We start from the raw sequence: 20,776 nt of genomic DNA on the forward strand, positions 1-20,776 counted from the left end.
GATGTATTTAATTACGGAAAATTCACTGGGACAAAATTACACTTGGCGGTTTGTATAAGCACTAGTTACAGCAGAAAGGTCATAGGATTCCTGAAAAACTAAACAGAAAATGCAAAGAAAGAACTAGAAAATACATCATGAAAATCTATTAAAAAGCTAAGAAATCAACAGAGAAAGCAACCCAAAGATCAGATCACAGTAAAGGCCACTGCATTTATAAAAGGAGAGAGACCCCCAAAAGAGAAGACCCCCCCATCATACCTCCACCCCGCAAGAAAAAGAAAAATAAGGGCAGATAAACCACAGTTGATGTTGAGAGACTCCATTCCTGGAACACAGCTAATTATTCAGATAAAGAAAAGAGGAGGAGCTATAGCAGTGAGTCACTTACACCTCCCCCTGAAAGGGATGATAAGACAGGAAGTATCATTAGCTAGACTCCTTTTAAAGGTGCCTCGGGACAGAGAGATCCCAAGACCTTAGGAGGACATGAGGAGTGCCAGGTAGCAGTATCCAGAAAGCTATCCATTCCCGGTGCTGATTAGCTTTTCCTTCCTCTCCTTTCCTCCTTTCTGACCTATGTGATCTGGAATGAATGACCAGTGTAGTATCAGTAATGTGCCATAGCTGGGAAAGAGCATATTCATTCAGTGACTAAGGAGATTTTTCTTTCCTGTTTCTAAGAGCAAGAAATGGCAATGAAATATAAAACTGGAAAAGAAATGGATCCTCATTGTATAACCATAAAAACACAACCTCATTCCTGTATAGGGTGGTTATTCATGAATATGGATTGCATAATAAATAAAGGCCATTCCACATGCAAACAGAATGTATATATTTTGGCAAATATAAATATATGTAAATAATTGATGATTTGCCCATATTTTATGGGCTAGAGAGTTTCACAAAAATAATTTAAATGACTTAGGGAAATTAAAAATATATGCACTTTAAAAAAATGTAAAAATATAGCAATACTATTTATTATTTAATAGATTAAAAAGCATATTTTAAATATTATTCATGGAGAAGTAACAGTGTTGTCAGCTGATTATTAGTTTTTGGCAGTGGAGGGTGGGGACAAAGCCTTCCTTATTATAGTCCATAAAACACATGTACTAATATATATATATGTGTGTGTGTATATATAAATACAAGCATATGTGTTTATATCATAAATTTTCTCTATTATAGAGAAATGGAAATCCATAAATATACCAGCTGTAGGGTTCAAAGTTTACTGCTTTAGAAAGAACTTGAGAGTGACAGAGAAAGAAACAGAGAGAGGCAGAAAGAGAAATGAAAGGAGCTGTTTGGTGGCTGTTGGATATTCGAAAGGAAGGCCAGGAAGAGAGCTCATAGGACTTGACTGCAGCTGTGCTTCACAGGGTCCCAGGCTTATTTTTTTAATTTGTGAAAATAAAGAATATATATACAGACCTGTAGAGCCAGGACTGGCCCACCAGTCTCCAAACACACAAGCAGTCAAACAAAAAGAAAAATTCAATATAGGAGAAAAGCCATTCCCAAAGACTTTAGGAAGTAAAATCTAAAATAACTCTTAAGTTTATATATCTTTTAATGCTCTCTGATTTCATGCATCTTCTAAGATGTAACTAGCTTAAATCTACTGCATTAGTATCAAAACATCTCTCTCACCAATGAAGACGGTCTTATGAATAAGATTATACTGTATCAAGAAATGCACACACTCACTGTTAATATATTTTAACAAATATTTCACTTATATTTAATTACATAATTAAAACCTGTTTAATTACATAATTAATATCCTGAGGGAGGGGCTGGTGTGATAGCATGGCAGGTAGGGCTTTTGCCTTGCACGTGACTGACCTGGGTTCGATTCCCAGAATTCCATATGGTCCCCCTAGCACTACCAGGACTAATTCCTGAGTGCAAAGCCAAGAGTAACCCCTGAACATTGCTGGGTGTGACCCAAAAAGAAAAAAATTCCTGAGGGAAATGACATTTATTATTTTCTATTAATAACTGAAATACCCAAAAGATACAGGTTGAAAGTGAAACTTTGATTACTTTTTGATTCTAACTGAGTTTGTAACTAAATTTCTTACAATTCAGTACATAAATGCATTTCTAGTATTTTTTTTAATTCTGGAGAAAGTCAATAACAAAATATATTTAATGGTTTTTACTTTGAAAGTCAAATATAATATATTAAATATAACCCAGGATCATCCATGTACTTAGTCATAGTAGTACTATATGCTTCAAGTAATTGTTTTCTCCAAAAATGTAGATCTTAAAAAGTTAATGCTACACATTCATGTATATTTTACATGAGCATATATTTGAAAAGAATTTATGCAAAAATAAGTATAACAAATAAATATTAGTAATCATATTTGTGATTATAAAGATTAGTGATGTTAAAAATGATCTTTTTTCTTTTTCTGTGGTAAAATTAGATGTGAAAACATTCTAAGTATACTCTCAATGTTGAATTACTCAGATGAAAAAACATTACAACTTTAAATGCAAATGTTTCAAAGTCATGATGCAAATCTAATGAAATTGAATAGCAAGACTGATTGTTATGATAAAGTTGGAAAACAGTATTTTTACAAGTCTCCTTAGTAAATTTTCTTAAAGCAAAGAAAACCATTTATTTCCCATAAAAGTTACAAAAAACCTATCACAGAGAGTCAATGAATTACAAACCATAACCTAAGCTGAATTATGAGCTTTTATATTTGGCTTTTTGGATCACACCTGTGATACTCAGGGCTACTCCTGGCTCTGCATTCAGGAATTACTCCTAGCGGTGCCCAGGGGACCATACAGGATACTGAAAATTGAACTCGAGTCGGCCATGTGCAAGCAAACACCCTACCTACTGTACTATCTCTTTGGCCCAATTATGAGCTTTTTAACTATTTCCTGTGATTATCTGACCCACCCATTAGTTGATGCTTGTACTTATGTATTGATCTGTTCAACAAAAGGACTTTTAACAACAAATATTGCATTTTTTGTAAGTGAATTATGTCATTCTTTTCTCTGTCCTAAAAGAAAATTTATTGGCATCAGACAGTACATGGGTAAAATATTTGCTTTGCAGCTCCCCTCCACTGCATACGGTCCCCTGAGCATCTCAGGAGTGATCCTATACTACAAAAAGTAAGTAGTAAACCCTGAGCCTGATGGACATTGCCCAACCACCCCTTTTCCACCCACACCCAACTCTGAAAAAAAAAGTATCATTCAAGATTCAATTAGGAAGCTAAAACAAAGGATATTATTTTTTTAGTTGGAAAGGAAACAGTAATTGACCATGATGTCATGGTACTACTTAATACCAATGATACAATAAGATTTTTTTGTTCTCTTACTAGTTGTAAGAAATAAAACATATTATCCATGTCCTTGAGGTTTTGTTTTTGGAAGTTTGTTTTTAATTATTTCAATGGGCGTTCCAGAGTTCTCTCCTATTTCATTTTATGACTTGAAGTCAACACATCATGTGCCAGCATGATGAGAGAGGAGTAAACAATGGAGTCGGTTGTGGCTTATTTATCTGAGCACAGTCAGGCATAACTATGCCTCTGTGTTTGTATGGTGCAATACCTGGACATCTATACAGCTTTCTTGCCTGTGCAATATCTCCTTTGCTTAAACGAGTTCGCTGTCCGATTGCTGGGCGAATGCCATTATCATCACGAGAGGGTAGAATTGTATCCAGAAACATCCCCCTGAAAAAAATCAGAAGTAAGCCATATATAAGTCACCAAATTAAGATATATATATATTCTTTTCAAACATAAGGGTTATTATTCAAACTTAAGGAGAAATAGATCAGTGGCATGCTTTAAACAAGTGTCTTTTTCTACCAAAATTTAAATTAAATTCGAGAAACAGTAAGAACTGTGGATGATTATTATATTTAAACAAATACAGGCATATATACTTTATTTTTTTAATGTTATTTTTTTAATTTTTTTTTCTTTTATTAGTTCACCATGTGGAAAGTTACAAAGCTTTCAGGTTTAAGTCTCAGTTATACAATGCTCAAACACCCATCCCTTCACCAGTGCACAGGCATATATACTTTAGAAGAAAATAAAATCAACACTTAATTTCTTAGTGTTAATAAAATGCTATTTCTTATGAGTCTTATTTAAAATGCATTCAGTAATGAAAAGTTTATGTATGCATTCTTCTACTTTTTACCAAATACTCGAAAGAACAGAAGTATGAAATTTTCAAAGGGCAGAGGAAGGGTTGAGCCACACTCAATTGTGCTCTGGGCTTGTCCCTGACTCTGTACTCAGGAGGCCCACAGTGGTGTGTGGAGGATCATGTGGTATCAGTGATGAAACCATTAGTCTCATGCAAGAAAAGCACCTTATTTCTATGCTGTCTCTTTGTTCCTGCTATGAAAATTTTAATGTTTCTGATAATGTATTGAGAAATAGATGCTAGCAAATCGCAAAATTCCCATAAGTAGCCCAAAATCTGGGATTTGATATGGGAATAAATACATGGGTATTAACTGAGTATAAAATAGGGAAAGGACTAACTTCAGTGGTTTAAGAGATTCAAATGCCTTACCTGGGATCTATTTGATGACTTCAGCTTTAGAACCAAGTAAGTCAAACCTCAAATTTATTAGATTTTCAAAAAATATCACTTATCATTAATGAAATACTTATGATTCATGAATTATAGGATTCTAAGTTATCTGGGATATAATTAACAAATTTCAAGCCTATTCTCTGAGAATTAATTTTGTTTAGCGAGCTTTAGCATTACTGTCAGTTGATTGGCAAAATAAACAAAGTAGAAAACAATTTTCACAGAAGGTACAACATTCCAACTTAATATCTCAGGACGCTATTCAACTTCAGAATGCCTAACTCTTCTTAAATAATGTTCTGCCATTAAAAATACTCTTGGTTGGGCTGGAGCAATAGCACAGCAGATAGGATGCTTGCCTTGCATGCGGCAACCCAGGTTCGAGGGTTCAAATCCCAGCATCCCATAAGGTCCCCTGAGCACCACCAGGAGTAATTCCTGAATGCATGAGCCAGGAGTAACCCCTGTGCATCGCTGGGTGAGACCCAAAAACAAAAAAAAAAATACTGTTGGGTTTGATAATCATATTCACTAAATGCTTCACACTTTAGAAATATAAGTTTTTAAAATTAATTTTTTTACATTAAGTTTATTGATAGAAAACAGAAATGTTTAAAAAAATCTCAAATTCTGGAAGTTGGCAAAATATACCAATCAGATATTTATGTATATCCCAGACCCTATCTGAAAAGTGATTGTGGTTCTAAAGTGAAACAAAGCTTTGTGTGTAGACATACTGAGTAGAGGAATTAAAAGTCAAAAGGTATAACCTGAGACTCCAACCTTGAGAAGGTGTTCCTGGCATAGTGCATGATGCTGTCAAAATCATATCTCTCCCCAAGGGAGTTCACTTCTCCGGGCTCCATCTTCAGGAAATTGTACTCTTGGCCTAAGAATCAAGGACAAACACAGGTCAGAAATCTTCTAGCATACAGTACAGAAAACGAAAGAGTCTAGCCTAGGTCTCTGTCTCCCCTTTATAAAATGGTTGATTTTCTGGCTAATTAAAATGGTATACTAATGCCTATGATCTACAAGAACATAAACACCCAATCCCTCTGTGTTCCTTTGATTAGTACACAGGAAGAGTAATATTGAATTAAATTAACAATTTAATCTCTTCCAAGAACAGGAGGTACCAAAAGCATACTTTTGGCTTATTATCTACAAATACCCTTTAAGCTTCTCATAATACTTGTTTCTGTAGAATCTTACTGGGTTTTTTTTAGTACTTCAAGAATGATTATTTAAAAAAAATAGTATCTAGTGAGTTTTCCACTTTCCTCATATGACAACATTTGCCAAAACAAAAATTTAAAAATCCTCCTATTTTATTTATATCACTTTCAACTAATTGCAGGGGAAAATGTTAAACAGCAGTATTTATGTGTATACACAATAATACAGGATCGGGTTCTGGTGTTGTCAACAAATATCAACACCAAATGAGAGATTTCCTATAATAAGAAGAGACAGCTCTTCGAGGTTTTTTACTCAAGAAGAATACACTTCTTAGTATTTTTTAACTTTTCATAACTAGTATTTTAATCATTATACATCTTCATTTAATAAGCTTCTCAAACTGTCGGCTTATATCTGTATAGTTATATATTTCCTAAAATTGAAAATCAAATGAGTATACGCAGATCAGGGGTTTCAAAATCACAAAATTTCCTTATGGAGTATAGTTCTTAGTAATTCAATGTTCACAATTTAAACAAAGATTTCTGCTTTTATCACTTGTTTATGTAATTTTAAAAGTACTTAAACATCAAGAAGTAGAGGTAAAAATATTAGAATTCCAAATTCCAGGTTGGAATGTGCACTGGTGGAGGGATGGGTGTTTGATCATAGTGTGATTGTAACAAAAACTAGGAAAGTTTGTAACTATCTCACAGTGATTCAATAAAATTTTTTTTAAATGTTTTAAAAAAATAATTAAGAATGAAACTATTGCAATACTCCTTTAAGTAGTTCAGTTATTCCAACTCATATCACAACTAAACATAAAAAGAATATGTTAAGAAAAAGGTTTCCCAAAATAAATAAGCGTTGAAGTAATGCCACTAAGTAAAATCGCTCCGTAACTATGTGAGAAGGAATCTAGTATGTTCCTCTGAGCACAGAGGATGATAGAATCAGTCTGAAGTGACAGAACCTATTAAAGTACTTTAGTATTCAGATTAAGGTACTTTTGTCCATTTTTCAAAGAATGCACACAAAAAAGGATTTTAAAGGTAATAACCAGCCCATATGTTAAAATATGTAAACTAAAAATCTCTATTACATTGTTATAAATTATTTTTGTCTATTAGCTAAATTTTGAAGCAATAAGAGTATGAATAACCATAATTTTCTCAAATCTGATTATTATATATACAATTAATTTCTAGCTTCTTAGCACATATCTATTGTGAACAAAAGTCATTTATAAGTGTAAGAATCATTCTTTGTAAGTTTTTACTGCCCACATGGTAAATGTTTGAGAAATAGAACGATTTGTGATTAACAGAAAACCATGGTATATTGTAGTTAATTTTCAAAAACATGTCCTCTTCATTTCTCTCCGCTTGCTATAAGGTCTGAAAGAAACTACTGTAGACGATTCAAATGTTGTATTAGACTTTTCTATGTTGGGAATTCCAAGTTTGAGTTCCTGGCATTTCACCTTCATGAAATACCTACTTTAGTTCCTGTTTGTTTTTTGTATTGTTGTTAACTCAGCCCCAAAGAGCATTTCCCTTTTCAACACAAAAGACAAAAAGCAAAAGTGAAACGTTCAGTGTTGGTTCAGCGCAACCACCAAGACAAGCCCTGCTTCTTCCCTAAAAGCCCTTTACATGGATACACACATATCATAGCACTCCCACTTTGAACTTTCAGTTTTATGTGACATGCTATAATTTTCAAAGTTGTCCTGGGCAGGGGTGTGTGTGTGGGGGGAAGGGGGGTAATCTGTAAATGTAAAAAAAAAAAGTTTTATATAACCAATGTTCATTGCTTCCTCAGTTTTGTACACTTTGGGCTTATAAAACAGTTTCATATAAATATTCTATATCTGGATAGTGGAAGAAATCTCTATACTTTTTGTACTTCTATTGAATATTCAACTATACACCTTATTTTGTTATTCTTGAAATGTTCTCTTCCCCAGGGAAACATATTATACTAACTTTTCTCCTAGAGCTTCTATGAAAACTTCTTATGCATTTCAATATTTAAAATGTTGATTAAATATTCCATTTTCTGTTGTTTTTATCTTATTATCTAACCAACTTTTTCTAAGACAGTCATTTCCACTATTATATTCCTATATATAATATATATATATTGTAGCCTATTAAATTTTTCTTTGTCTATTAAATATCTATATTTGGGTCATCCAAAGACTTCTGAAACTCAAGAACATGCTAAATGAAAACATTATTTATCTTTCTTCCTCTCAAAATCCATTGCTTTCCCCAAATTCTTATTTTGATGCTAGATTTCCTTGATTTTCTCCTCAAATGAAGATGTTTCTCATACATAGTTTTTGAAAGATCATGCACCTTTTCCTATCGATATGCATCAATCTAACAGAGAACTCATTGCCTCTTTTAAAAATGATTTATATAAGCCCTAATCGATTTTCCTTACTTCAGGTTATCCTCCCACCCCCACCTCTACATTCCCAACTAATGATCTTTACAGATGAACATATTTTTAAAAATATAACTTATTCTTTCTATTGTTCCCTAGTAGCTAGAGGATAAAATCTAAATATTCAGCTTACCAAGAGACAATTCCCCTGTGTTCTCAGCTCCCTAGGTCATGACCAACTTATGTCCCACTTGTAGTTTTCTGGACAGCCAACAGTGGACAATAAAAATGATTCAATTTTCAGTAACTGTGCTTATGATCATGAAGTTTTACCAGCTTTGAAATTTCACCTCTCTCTGTACAATTGTAATGCCTTTATCTTACTTCTAAATTTAAAATCCTAGTTGATCTCTCTTTTGATCAAGGCACATTTTTGTCATGACTGATTGTTCTCTGTGCTATTCTCAACATAAAGCTGTTGCTATTTGTGCATTCACAATCATTTGTGAATATGCAAATACCCCACACTGAGCTTTCATTTTTATTACAGAATATCAAGTATCTAGTAGTGCCCCAGCATATAAATGCTATCAAACATGTGATAATAAATAGGTCAAAGCTGTTAATTACCAGAAATTCTAATGAATTCAATGTTTATTAAATTTTTTAAAGAAATGAGGACACATTTTTAAAATAATTTTGTTTATGCTCAAAATATATCCTAAGTCAAAAATAAAAAATATATATATCCTAACTCATAAAACAATTTGAACATGAGAATTTTTCCTTTGGCAACTGAAATGTACTGATTCCTATAAATTTTTTCAAGTTTCCATAATAAAAAGTTTTAATAAGAGTCGATTTTCACTGACCAAGTGTCATAAGATTACTTTAAAATTATATATTATAAACTACTGAAAACATTCTTGAGAATTTGCCATTGTCGTAGTTGAATTCAAGAAAAATATCAAAGAAACTATTTGTACTATCCTGGAAATGATTCACATCCCTGGAATTTTACCCAGAAACTGTTTGTAGTATAATATAGATCCCTATAGCAGCAGCACGTTTCCGGCAAATCCAGGCCTCTCTAAATCCCTACAACATAAATTATAGAATTAAGTATTAAATGCTTTTTAAGAAGAAATCTTTAATAAAATTAATTTATGGTTTAAAAAGCATACACCCATATTTGGGAGACACAAGTTTGGAAATAAAACAGCTTCAAGCCAGTTTAAAGGTTACATGAGATCACTTGGTGGTGGAAGAGAAAGTTGAACAGGACACTATTATGATGTTTCCAGCACAATGTTGGTTTAAGCACACCAAAAGTTATCTGTTCACAATTTTTAGGAAGTTTACTGGTCAGCTTTAAAAAGACAATTCAAAGATATACTGTCTACCTGAGACCTTCCGAATTCTCTCACCTGGCTGGATGTTTTCTCTTATGATGGTTACATGATTATCTCGATCGGGCCGTGTGTGTTCATGCCAAAAGCCTATCACATGGCCCAACTCATGAACAACAATTCCAAATTTGTCACAGTTCTTGCCAATGGAGATCGCCTGGGGGCCATTTCCTCGTCGACCTACGTAGGAGCAGCATCTGGAATAAAGTGGAAAGTGGAGATGGTGGTAGAAAGGGAGACACAGGAAGAACATAGTATTGGAAGTACTATAACGGACTATAAATTCATCCTAGAAAGAGGGCAGAACAGCCCTTCTGTAATAAGGGCAGTTAATTTCTAATAACCTAGTAATTTTTGTACAGTAAAGGTCTCCAAATAAGTGTATTTTTACTGATCCAAATATTAGAACATTTGCTAGTAATAGATTTCAGGATTATTAAGACAAATTAGAAAATAAAATACTTTTGATGCTCAACGTGCTATTAAAGAGAGCATAAAAGTCAAAATATATAAACTCCTATTCATTTCTAAATGTTCATTACTTTCAAAATCCATGTAAATTATTTAGGTAACCACTTATGACAGAAAGGTTACGAGGCAATAATCCTTTATTTTGGCATTTACATATAAAAAGGCTCATATGAAAATAAGGTTTATTTTTCTTCTCTGAGAAGAAATGTACTTTTGAAAGCAGATGATTAATTCCAAAATAAGTAATTCCAAAGTGGAATTACTTTTTACTTTTCCTACTCATATAAAAACATTTATGTAAAAACTTTTAAAAGCAAGATCAGTTTCAATGTGAACAATTAAAGGCTAATGGTAAAGAAAAATCGACATTTGGTTGAATTGTGAGATTAGGTCCAATGGTCAGGCTGATATTTGTGATTCTACTTCTAGCCTGTCAGAATCTGAAACATCCCAACTATCTTTTTGAAAAATGACCCACAGTTATTTGTTGAATTTGGGCTTTTTTAAGCACACTCAGTAGTACTCAGTGTCCTTCCCAGTTGCATGGTGTTTGGGTGTCACTCCTGGCAGTGCTGCTCAGAAGACCAAAGAGTTCTGGAACCAAACCCAAGCTTCCTGCATACAAAATATGTGCTTGGGTTCGTTAAGTCATCTCTCCACATCCCCCAAGTCCCCAATTTATTGATACATTTAAATATATTCAACAAAATTTTTGTTTCTCTCTGGGGAACATATCTGGCAGTGATTAGAGCTTCTTCCTTGCTCTGTGTTCAGGGATCACTCCGGAAAGTTCTAAGGAGGCTATATGTGATGCAGGGATAGAACCAGGTTGACACAGAAGGCAAGTGTCTTAGCCCCTGGACCATCTCTCTAATCTTTCAGCAATATTTCTCTATCCAAGTTATAGGAATTCCAATTAGCCATTTTATATGTGTGTGCTTATGTATGAGTGAGCATGACTGGATGTGTTCACACATGTGCAGAAATGGGGGTATATTAACTCTCAATTCCCAAATAGTATAAAAACATTTAATTACAAACATCACTGTATATCACTGTTATCCTGTTGCTCATCAATTTGCTTGAGCGGGCACCAGTAACATCTCCATTGTGAGACTTTGACTGTTGTTACTGTTTTTGGCATATCATTGAATACGCCACAGGTAGCTTGCCAGACTGCCATGCAGGCGAGATACTCTCGGTCACTTGCCAGGCTCTCTGAGGGGGGCGGAGGAATCAAACTTGGGTGCGCCGAGTACAAGGCAAACACCCTACCCACTGCACTATCGCTCCAGCCCAATTACAAACATAAATAAATTATGTCTAAAACTTCAACAGTTAGGTTTTGTATTAAAACAGCTTATTTATAGAATAACCCCTTTGGACAGAATAGAAAACAGTCAATTTAGTCATAAATAGTTGGCACCAGACACCAAGCACCTTTTCTAATTTATTCGATTTGAAGGAAAATCTGTCAAAAATTACCCAAGTGATTGAAAGTAATTTCTTTAAGGAAAATTTTCAGAATAAATATATTTGATAATCTTCCTGATTGTTCTCAAACACAATCTTTGCCTTTCAAGTGATTTCTTTTAGTTTTCAGAGCCTGACCACCTTCACCCACAACATACCAGTAATTCAGTAAGTTCATTTATACTGATTATTTATGAGACCACTGAGTTAGTGCTCCTCGGTAATTTTTGTAACAGTATTTTGCAACCTGATGCATCATATATGTAAGTAGTAAAGTATTATATGCAGAATAACACAAAATTTCAAATATTAGAGAATAAAACTGAAACACTATCTACAACAAAGCAATAGTTATACAACCGATATATCTAATGGTGATATGGAATGATAGCATCACTTTTGCTGATTATATTGAGTTATGAAGGTATTTTCCAGGTCAAATCAAGAAGAGTCAAAACAAACAAAAAAATGAAGAGTCAAGCCAAGTTATCCATTTCCTTAACTTAAAACCACTCTTTAGCATAGTTTCACCATAGCAATTTCTGGTCATTATGATGAGGTCTTAGGATGGAAAGGATATATTTTGGACACATGAACTAAACCTCTGGATCTATATTTTCCAATATAAACATACATATCAGCATGCTGTATATTTGTTATAAATGTTATGTGTCACTAAAATTTCAATGGAATTGGGAAAATAAAAAGTAGTGAAAAAGCTTTAATAAATAAGTACTCATTGGAAGAAAAGATCTAAACAGGGCAGGAGATATTAATGCAATAGCTAGCAGGTGGTAAAGAAGTTTGTGGAGAAGGTTAGACATAGGCTAGGAAGGCCAGCCAGAGAGTCCAGCAGGCAAGGTGCTTGCCATTCCTACAGCTGACCTACAGTTCAATCCCGGCACTTCCTTGTGAAAAGAAAATGCCTGAAATTTAGTTTCACAGTTCTCAAAGTAAGTGCAGAATTTAAAACTTCAATTAAATTAAATTTAAATTAACTTAAAGCCCAACAGGTTTAGAAGGTATAAGCTGTTCTAATGTGAATAACAATATAAATTGATCAGAGAATATTAAATGAAATTTAAAACACAAAATCTAGAAGTTAGTTTAATTCATGAACTCTGCATTTATTTCTTTGGTTATTTTCTGGAAATCATCATAGATTACCAGAAAGTGAAAAGGAAGATTAAGAATCTACATAAAAATTTAAAAACTCAGTGGAAGGCCTCAGCAGCAGAGTAACAGCTGCTGAGGACAGAATCAGTGAGCTCAAAGATGAAGTCCAGAGACTCTCTAGAAAGAACAGAAAATGAAAAAAAGACTCACAATGCAGGAAGAGCAGGCAGAAGGAGATCGTGATGAAGCCAAGAAGAGTAACATAAGAATTATTGGAGACCCGAGGGACAGGAAGAAAGCTCTGATGAAAAGGAAACTGTCAAAGACATCATTGCCACAATGTTCCCAGAGCTGAAGAAAACATGATCACATTCAGGAGGCCTGAAGGGTACCAGCTAGAAGAAACCCAAATAAAAATACCCGAAGACACATCCTGATCAAAAGACCAAAACCTTAGATAGAGAAAAATCCTGAAGGCAGCGAGATCAAAAATATTGCCTATAAAAGAGTATTGTTAAGATTCACAGCCAACTTGTCTGATGGAAACCCTCATGGCCCCAAAACAGAGGTGGAATATAGTGAAAAAACTCAATGAAATAAATGCCTCACCAAAAATACTATACCCAGCTAGACTCTCATTCATAACAGAAGGAACAACACACAGCTTCACAGATAAACAACAGCTCAAGAACTTCATAGACTCAAAACCATGGTTACAAGAACAACTGAATGGGCTACTTTAAGACAAGACAGACCCCTCAAATATACCACATTTCAGCAAAAAAATGGGACAAAAACCCATAATAATTGTCTCTCTGAATGTCAATGGGCTAAATGCACCAATTAAAAGACACAGAGTGGCAGAATGGATTAGAAAATTGAACCCAACATTCTGCTGCCTACAAGAAACACATCTCAAGAGTCAGAGCAAACACAGGCTCAAAGTCAAAGGCTGGAAAACCATCCTATAGGCAAACAACTCCCATAAAAAAAGCTGGGATAGCCATCCCAGTATCAGACCACATTGAATTCAAACTGAAGAAGGTCACAAGAGACAGTCAAGGTCATTTCTTATTGATAAAGGGATGTGTACAACAGGAAGAACTTACAATACTAAATATGTATGCACCTAATGAGGGACCAGCAGAGTACTTAAAACAATTACTCATAGACTCGAAGAAAGACATCAATAGCAACACAATACTGGTGTAAGACTTTAACACGGCTTTATCACCTCTTGATAGATCAACCAGATATCAACCTCTTGACAGATCAACCAGCTTAGCAAGGACATACTTCATCTGAGGGAAGAAATGGAAGAAAGGAACTTAGTAGATATATACCAGACACTTCATTCTCAAAAAGCTGAATACACATTCTTCTCAAGTGTGCATGGAACATTATCTAAGATAGACCACATACTGAGTCACAAGACATACTTTCATAAAATTAAGAAGATAGAGATTGTATAAACGATCTTCTCAGACCATGATGTGCTGAAATTAGAAATAAATCGCACAAACAGAAAACAAAATCAAACACCTAGAAATTAAACAGCTCACTATTGGACAATAAGTGGCTTAGAAAGGAAATCAAAGAGGAATCAAGAGATTCCTGGAAATGAACAAAAATGAGGACACGAGGTACCAAAACTTATGGGACACAACAAAAGCTATGTTAAGAGGAAAGTTTATAGCTCTACAAGCGTTCCTCAGGAAGCAGGAGCGAGCTCCCATAAGTAACCTAAAATCACCGCTTAAGAGCTTGGAGAATGAACAACGAAAGGAGCCCACTCCTAACAGGAGGGAGGAAATAATAAAACTCACAGCAGAAATTAACGAGATGGAAACCCAAAAAACAATCTGAAAGATCAATTAAACCAAGAGCTGGTTCTTTGAGAAAATAAACAAGATCGATAAACCTCTAGCAAGACTCACAAAAAAGGGGATAGAGAAAATCCTAATAAACCAAATCAGAAATGAAAAGGGGGACATTACAACAGAAATTACATAAATTCAAAGGATCCTCAGAGCTTACATTGATAATTTTTATGCCACGAAACACAAAAACCTTGAGGAAATGGATAAATTCCTAGATTACTATAGCCTCCCAAGGGTGAACCAAGAAGACCTGGAATACCTGAACAGACCTATAACCATCAAGGAGATTGAAACAGTAATAAAAATTCTCCCCAAGCACAAAAGTCCTGACGCAGATAGATTTACTAGTGAATTCTTCCAAATCTTTTTTTTTTTTCTTTTTTTGGGTCACACCTGGCAATGCACAGGGGTTACTCCTGGCTCTGCACTCAGGAATTACCCCTGGCCATGCTCAGGGGACCATATGGGATGCTGGGATTTGAACCCGGGTCGGCCTCGTGCAAGGCAAACGCCCTACCCGCTGTGCTATCTCTCCAGCCCCGAATTCTTCCAAATCTTTAAAGAGGACTTACTCTTAATCCTCTTTAAGCTTTTCCAGGAAATTGAAGTATCAAAAACACTTCCAAACAGTTTCTATGAAGCAAATATCACCCTGATACCAAAAGCAGACAGAGATACCACAAAGAAAGAGAATTTCAGACTGATATCCCTAATTAGCACAGGCGCTAAGATCCTCAACAAAATATTAGCAAATAGTATCCAACAAGTCATTAAAAAGATCATACACCATGACCAAGTTGAATTCATCCCAGAGATGCAAGGATGGTTTAACATTCACAAATCAATCAACATAATTCATCATATCAAAAAAATAATAAAAACCATATGATCATACCAATAGATGCAGAGAAAGCATTTGACAAGATCCAGCAGCTATTTATGATGAAAGCTCTCAGCAAAATGGGCATCAAAGGAATTTTTCTCAATATAGTCAAAGCCATCTACCACAAGCCCACGGCAAGTATCATTCTCAATGGGGAAAAGCTACAAGGCTTCCCTCTAAGATCGGGCACAAGACAAGGTTTCCCGCTTTTGCCACTCCTATTCGATAGAGTACTGGAAGTCCTGGCCATAGCAGTTAGATAATAGAAAGATATCAAGGGCATACAGATAGGAAAGGAAGAGGTCAAGCTATCACTATTCGCAGATGATATGATATTATACTTAGAAAACCCTAAAGACTGCACAGAAAAGCTCCTATAAGCAATAGGTCTAGATAGTAAAGTGGCACGCTACAAAATCAACACCCAAAAGTCCATGGCTTTCTTATATACAAATTATGAAAGAGAGGAAAGAGACATTAAAAAAAAAACAATACTGTTTACAATAGTACCTGAGAAAATCAAGTACCTTGGAATCAGCTTAAACACAGAAGTGAAGGACCTATACAAGGAAAATTACAAAACACTACTTCAAGAAATAAAAGAGGACACTAGGAAATACAGACACATCCCCTTTTCACGGATAAGGAGAATTAACATTATCAAAATGGCAATACTGCCCAAAGTTCTATACAAATTTAATGTGACCCCTATCAGGATACCCATGACATTTTTCAAAGAAATAGACAAAACACTCCTGAAATTCATATGGAACAATAAACCCCCACGAATAGCTAAAGCAATCCCTGGGAAAAAGAAGATTGGTGGCATCACCTTCCCCATTTAAACTCTACTACAAAGCAGTAATCATTAAAACAGCATGGTACTGGACTAGAAACAGACCTGAAGACCAATGAAACAGAGTTGAATATCCTGTCACAGACCCCCAAATATATGGCCACTTAAAACAAGAAATGTGAAGTGGAACAAGGAAAGCTTCTTCAACAAGTGGTGCTTGGAAAACTGGATAGCTACCTGCAAAAAAAATGAACTCTGACCTCTGTCTAATGCCAGGCACAAAAGTCAGATTAAAGTGGATTAAAGACCTCAATATCAGACATGAGTCTATAAGGTACATAAAGGAAAATGTAGGCAGAACTCTCCATGACATTGAAGCAAAAAACATCTTTAAGCATGAAATAGCACTGACCATGCAAGTGGAAGCAAACATAAACAAATGGGACGACATCAAACTAAGAAGCCTCTGAACTTTAAAAGGAACAGTGAGCAAAATACAGAAAGAGCCCACAGAATGGGAAAGTATATTTACTCAATACCCATCTGATAAGGCATTAATATCCAGGATATACAAGACACTAGTAGAATTGTACAAGAATAAAACTTCCAACCCCATCAAAAAATGGGGAGAAAAAATGAACAGAAGTTTCCTCAAAAAAGAAATACAAATGGCCAAAAACACCATGAAAAAATGCTTCACATCGCTAGTCATCAGGGACATGAAAATCAAAACAACAATGATATATCATCTCACACCACAGAGACTGGCACACGTTCAAAAGAACAAAAGCAACCAGTGTTGGTGTGGATGTGGGAAAAAAGGGACACTTTTTCACTGTTGGTGGGAATGCTGACTGGTCCAGCCTTTCTGGAGAACAATATGGACAGTCCTTCAAAAACTAGAAATTGAGTTTCCATACGACCCCACAATACCACTTCTGGTAATATATCCCGAGGATGCAAAAAAGCACAGTAGAAATGACATCTGTACCTATATGTTCATTACAGCACTCTTCACAATAGTCAAAATCTGGAAATAACCTAAGTGCCCTAGAACAGATGACTAGGTAAAGAAACTTTGGTACACCTATACAATGGAATATTTTGTAGCTGTTAAGAGAGATAAAGTCATCAAATTTTCTTATAAATGGATAGACATGGAGAGTATCATGCTAGGTGAAATGAGTCAGAAAGAGAGGGGTAGACATAGAGGAATTGAACTCATTTGTGGAGTATAGAATAACATCACATGAGGCTGACACCCAAGGACAATAGATACAAGGGCCAGGAGGATTGCTGTATAGCTGGAAGCCTGCTTCGTGAGCGGAGGGGAGAAGGCAGATGGAACAGAGAAGGGATCACTACGAAAATGATGACTGGAGGAATCAGTCGGCATAAGAGATGTGTGCCAAAAGTAGATAATGTAACAAGCATGATAACCTCTCAGTGTCTGTGTTACAAGCCATAACGCCCAAAAGTAGAGATAGAGCATTGGGAATTTTGTCTGCCATGGAGGCAGTGAAAGGGTGGGAAAGTGGAGGTATACCAGGGATATTGGTGGTGGGGAATGTGCACTGATGGAGAGATGGGTGTTTGATCACTGTGTGATTGTAACCCAAACATGAAAGCTTGTAACTGTCTCACAATGATTTAATAAAATTTAAAAAAGAGAGAGAGGTAATGTAATTTAGATGATATTCCACTTTGTAAATTGACCTAATAAATGAAGGCAATAAATTCAACTATGTAATCCTTGATTTAGAATAAAATCAAATGACTACTATTATAAAATTAGCTCACATTTTATAATAATGATCATCTTGATAGTAAGCTATTTTCTAATTTATGTGTACATATTTATTTATAGCAAATTTAGATGTTTTTCCAATATAGAAAGTTAAAGTAAGTATCTTGTTAAAGATAAATTAAAAAAACAAACTTAAAAACATGAATGTGCATATTCATAAAACACAGAAATATACATAAGCACAAATTTACTATTGTAATCCAGCTTAAGAACAGAAAATTCACTGAAGACAAATAGCAAAAATTTCTAGCCTCCACCATTTTCTGTAATTTATGAAGACTGGATATAGAATTAGGCATTTAGTAAATGTATGTTAAATAATGTCTGATCATAGGACAATAATATGAGAAATATAATGTTCTAAGAGATGCAAATAGTTGCATTTGTAATAACATTCCATGACTACTTCAGCTTTGAATTTTAAAAACTGTAAAAGCTAAGAAGCAGTCTAACTTAGCTAAGCTCAATCAAAGTGATGAAAGCGATAAGAAGTATGAGATATGCTTGCCTTCTAGATTAAAGCTAGAAATAGAACCAATAAATGTTGTCATCAATATCAATGACACCTCCTTAAAGGCTCTCCATATTTAATAGAGATCTACACAAGAAAAGTTCTATATTATATGCCACAGCTCTTATAAGATAAAAGACCAATACTTTAGTTCAGTAGGAATGTTCAGCATTTAACTTGATGATTCTTATTCAAGATGGCCCTCACTATTTCCTGCAACCACAATAGCCAAACACTTTAGCAATTTAAATTAAACTTCATGAAATGTAAATGCCGTATTAACAAAGCCAAAAAAATTCCATAATGATAAAAGAACTCATTCATGAAATGACAACAATTCCAAATAAAATGAAACTTATAAAGTGATAAGAATGATTAGCACATCAATGATCAATTCTATTGAATGTGTCATTCCATTACTGAAAATACAATTATAGGGCAAACTTTGGACTGGAAAACGGTATAAAAACACCATCAAAAGTTAATGTTATGATCATAGCAGTCATAAATATGTTCATGTATGAACTCAATAATCTAATTCTGAGAGTGAATTTTATTTTAGGATTACATATAATGAGCTTATTGTGTGTAAATATATAAGTGATACTTTTTTTGTCTCTCTTTTTTTTTTTTAGGTCAAACCCAGCGATGCACAGGGGTACTCCTGGCTTAGCACTCAGAAATTACTTCTGGTGGTGCTCAGAGGACCATATCGGATGTTGATAATGAACCCAGGTTGGCTGCATGTAAGGCAAAGACCCTACCGCTGTGCTATTGCTACAGCCCCCAGGTGATAGTTTCTTGATTGTGTATAAGCAAGGCAGCATTCTGGGTAGTCTGAGGGAAGAACCTCATCATTGATGGAGGCAGACTGGTGAAGGAGTGTTGGTGATATGACACTGCAGGCAGAACAAAGTTCCACTCTGGGGAGCTCAAAAATAGGAAAGAAGAAAATATATGAAAGAATTCCGTGGATCAAAAAGAAAATGAATTTACTCATTCTAAGTGACTAAAATATTCTGAGCAAAATATTGAAAGTGACTAGAAAATAAAAGAGCATAGTCAGTGCCAAATTAGTAAAAGGAAATTGTTATACATATCAACTTGCTACAAACAGAAATTGAGCAGTGAAACAGAAAATAATTTGGTGCTCTGTATATTTTGCTGTTTAAAATAGAAGGGTGGGAAAGAGAAAAGATGAATTGATCTGAATACATTTTGTATGCAGATATATGCAAATTGAGCAATCTCCATCTCTGAAACCCAAAAGGAAAACAGTTTAGATTTGGACCTCTTAAATATTAGACACCAGAAAACCATGAGGAACCAAAACTAAAGTTAATTTAAAATGAAAGATTGCTAGAGTAAGTCAGAGCTACAAAATTATGTCAGTGTCCAAAAATATATAGAATGTAATTAAACCTTTTTCAATATTTCTCAGATAGAGCCAAGATTAAAACCTAGTACTTTTAAGTTAACATTCAAGTAAAATTTATAGAATAAATCCAGTTGAGATAATGCCCTCCTCCCAATATCTAGTAAAATATACATATTCCAGGGTTTTGAACAGGGCTGACCCAAGTTCCATCCTCAGCAATTAATATGGTCTCCCGAGTCCCACCAGGAGTGACCCCTGAGATTATAGCCTGAGTAAGTAAGTCCTGAGCATTTCTGGGTATGATTTCAAAGATATATACATATTATATAAAGATATACACACAAACACATATAGATGCACATACAATATGTATTCCTGTTCTACCATTATTAAAAATATAAGTACATGTTTTATTTTATATTCTGTATATAGAAAATATAAAATTAAATCACAAGTATAAACATTCTTTTATAAAACATCCTTAATTATAATAGAGGAATAACTTTAAAAGGAAATCATTAGAAAATCACTATCAGCAATGATGGGCACTTTTACAGCCATAGAAGAACTTACAGAAGAACTTAGTATATCACCACTTGAATTCATTGATTAATTGTAGCATCACTAATATGGCAAATCCAAGAACATGTTTTCCCTATGTTAGGTGACAGAGGCAACACATCTTTTTTTTTAAATTAATTTATTTATTTTTAATTCGTGAATCACCCTGAGGGCACATTTACAGATTTATACACTTTTGTGCTTATGCTTCCCTCATACAAAGTTCGGGAACCCATCCCTTCACCAGTGCCCATTCTCCACCACCAGTAAACCCAGCATCCCTCCCACCCTCCCT

The 20,776-nt window shown here is 34.6% G+C and overlaps 1 protein-coding gene across 1 annotated transcript in view; it reads right to left on the reverse strand.

The window, feature by feature from the left end:
- TLL1 (tolloid like 1) overlaps positions 1-20,776 on the reverse strand; it is a 216,441-nt gene that overhangs the window by 78,085 nt on the left and 117,580 nt on the right. Inside the window, exons 6-8 of the mRNA XM_004610364.2 lie at positions 9,624-9,802; positions 5,401-5,506; positions 3,610-3,734 (exon numbers count right to left, since the gene is read on the reverse strand). Of these exons, the coding sequence (XP_004610421.2) occupies positions 3,610-3,734; positions 5,401-5,506; positions 9,624-9,802 (410 nt within the window). The remainder of the gene's footprint in view (positions 1-3,609; positions 3,735-5,400; positions 5,507-9,623; positions 9,803-20,776) is intronic.

The sequence above is a fragment of the Sorex araneus genome, chromosome 1 (assembly GCF_027595985.1).
Source record: "Sorex araneus isolate mSorAra2 chromosome 1, mSorAra2.pri, whole genome shotgun sequence".
In the NCBI taxonomy this organism is placed as follows: Eukaryota; Metazoa; Chordata; class Mammalia; order Eulipotyphla; family Soricidae; genus Sorex; species Sorex araneus.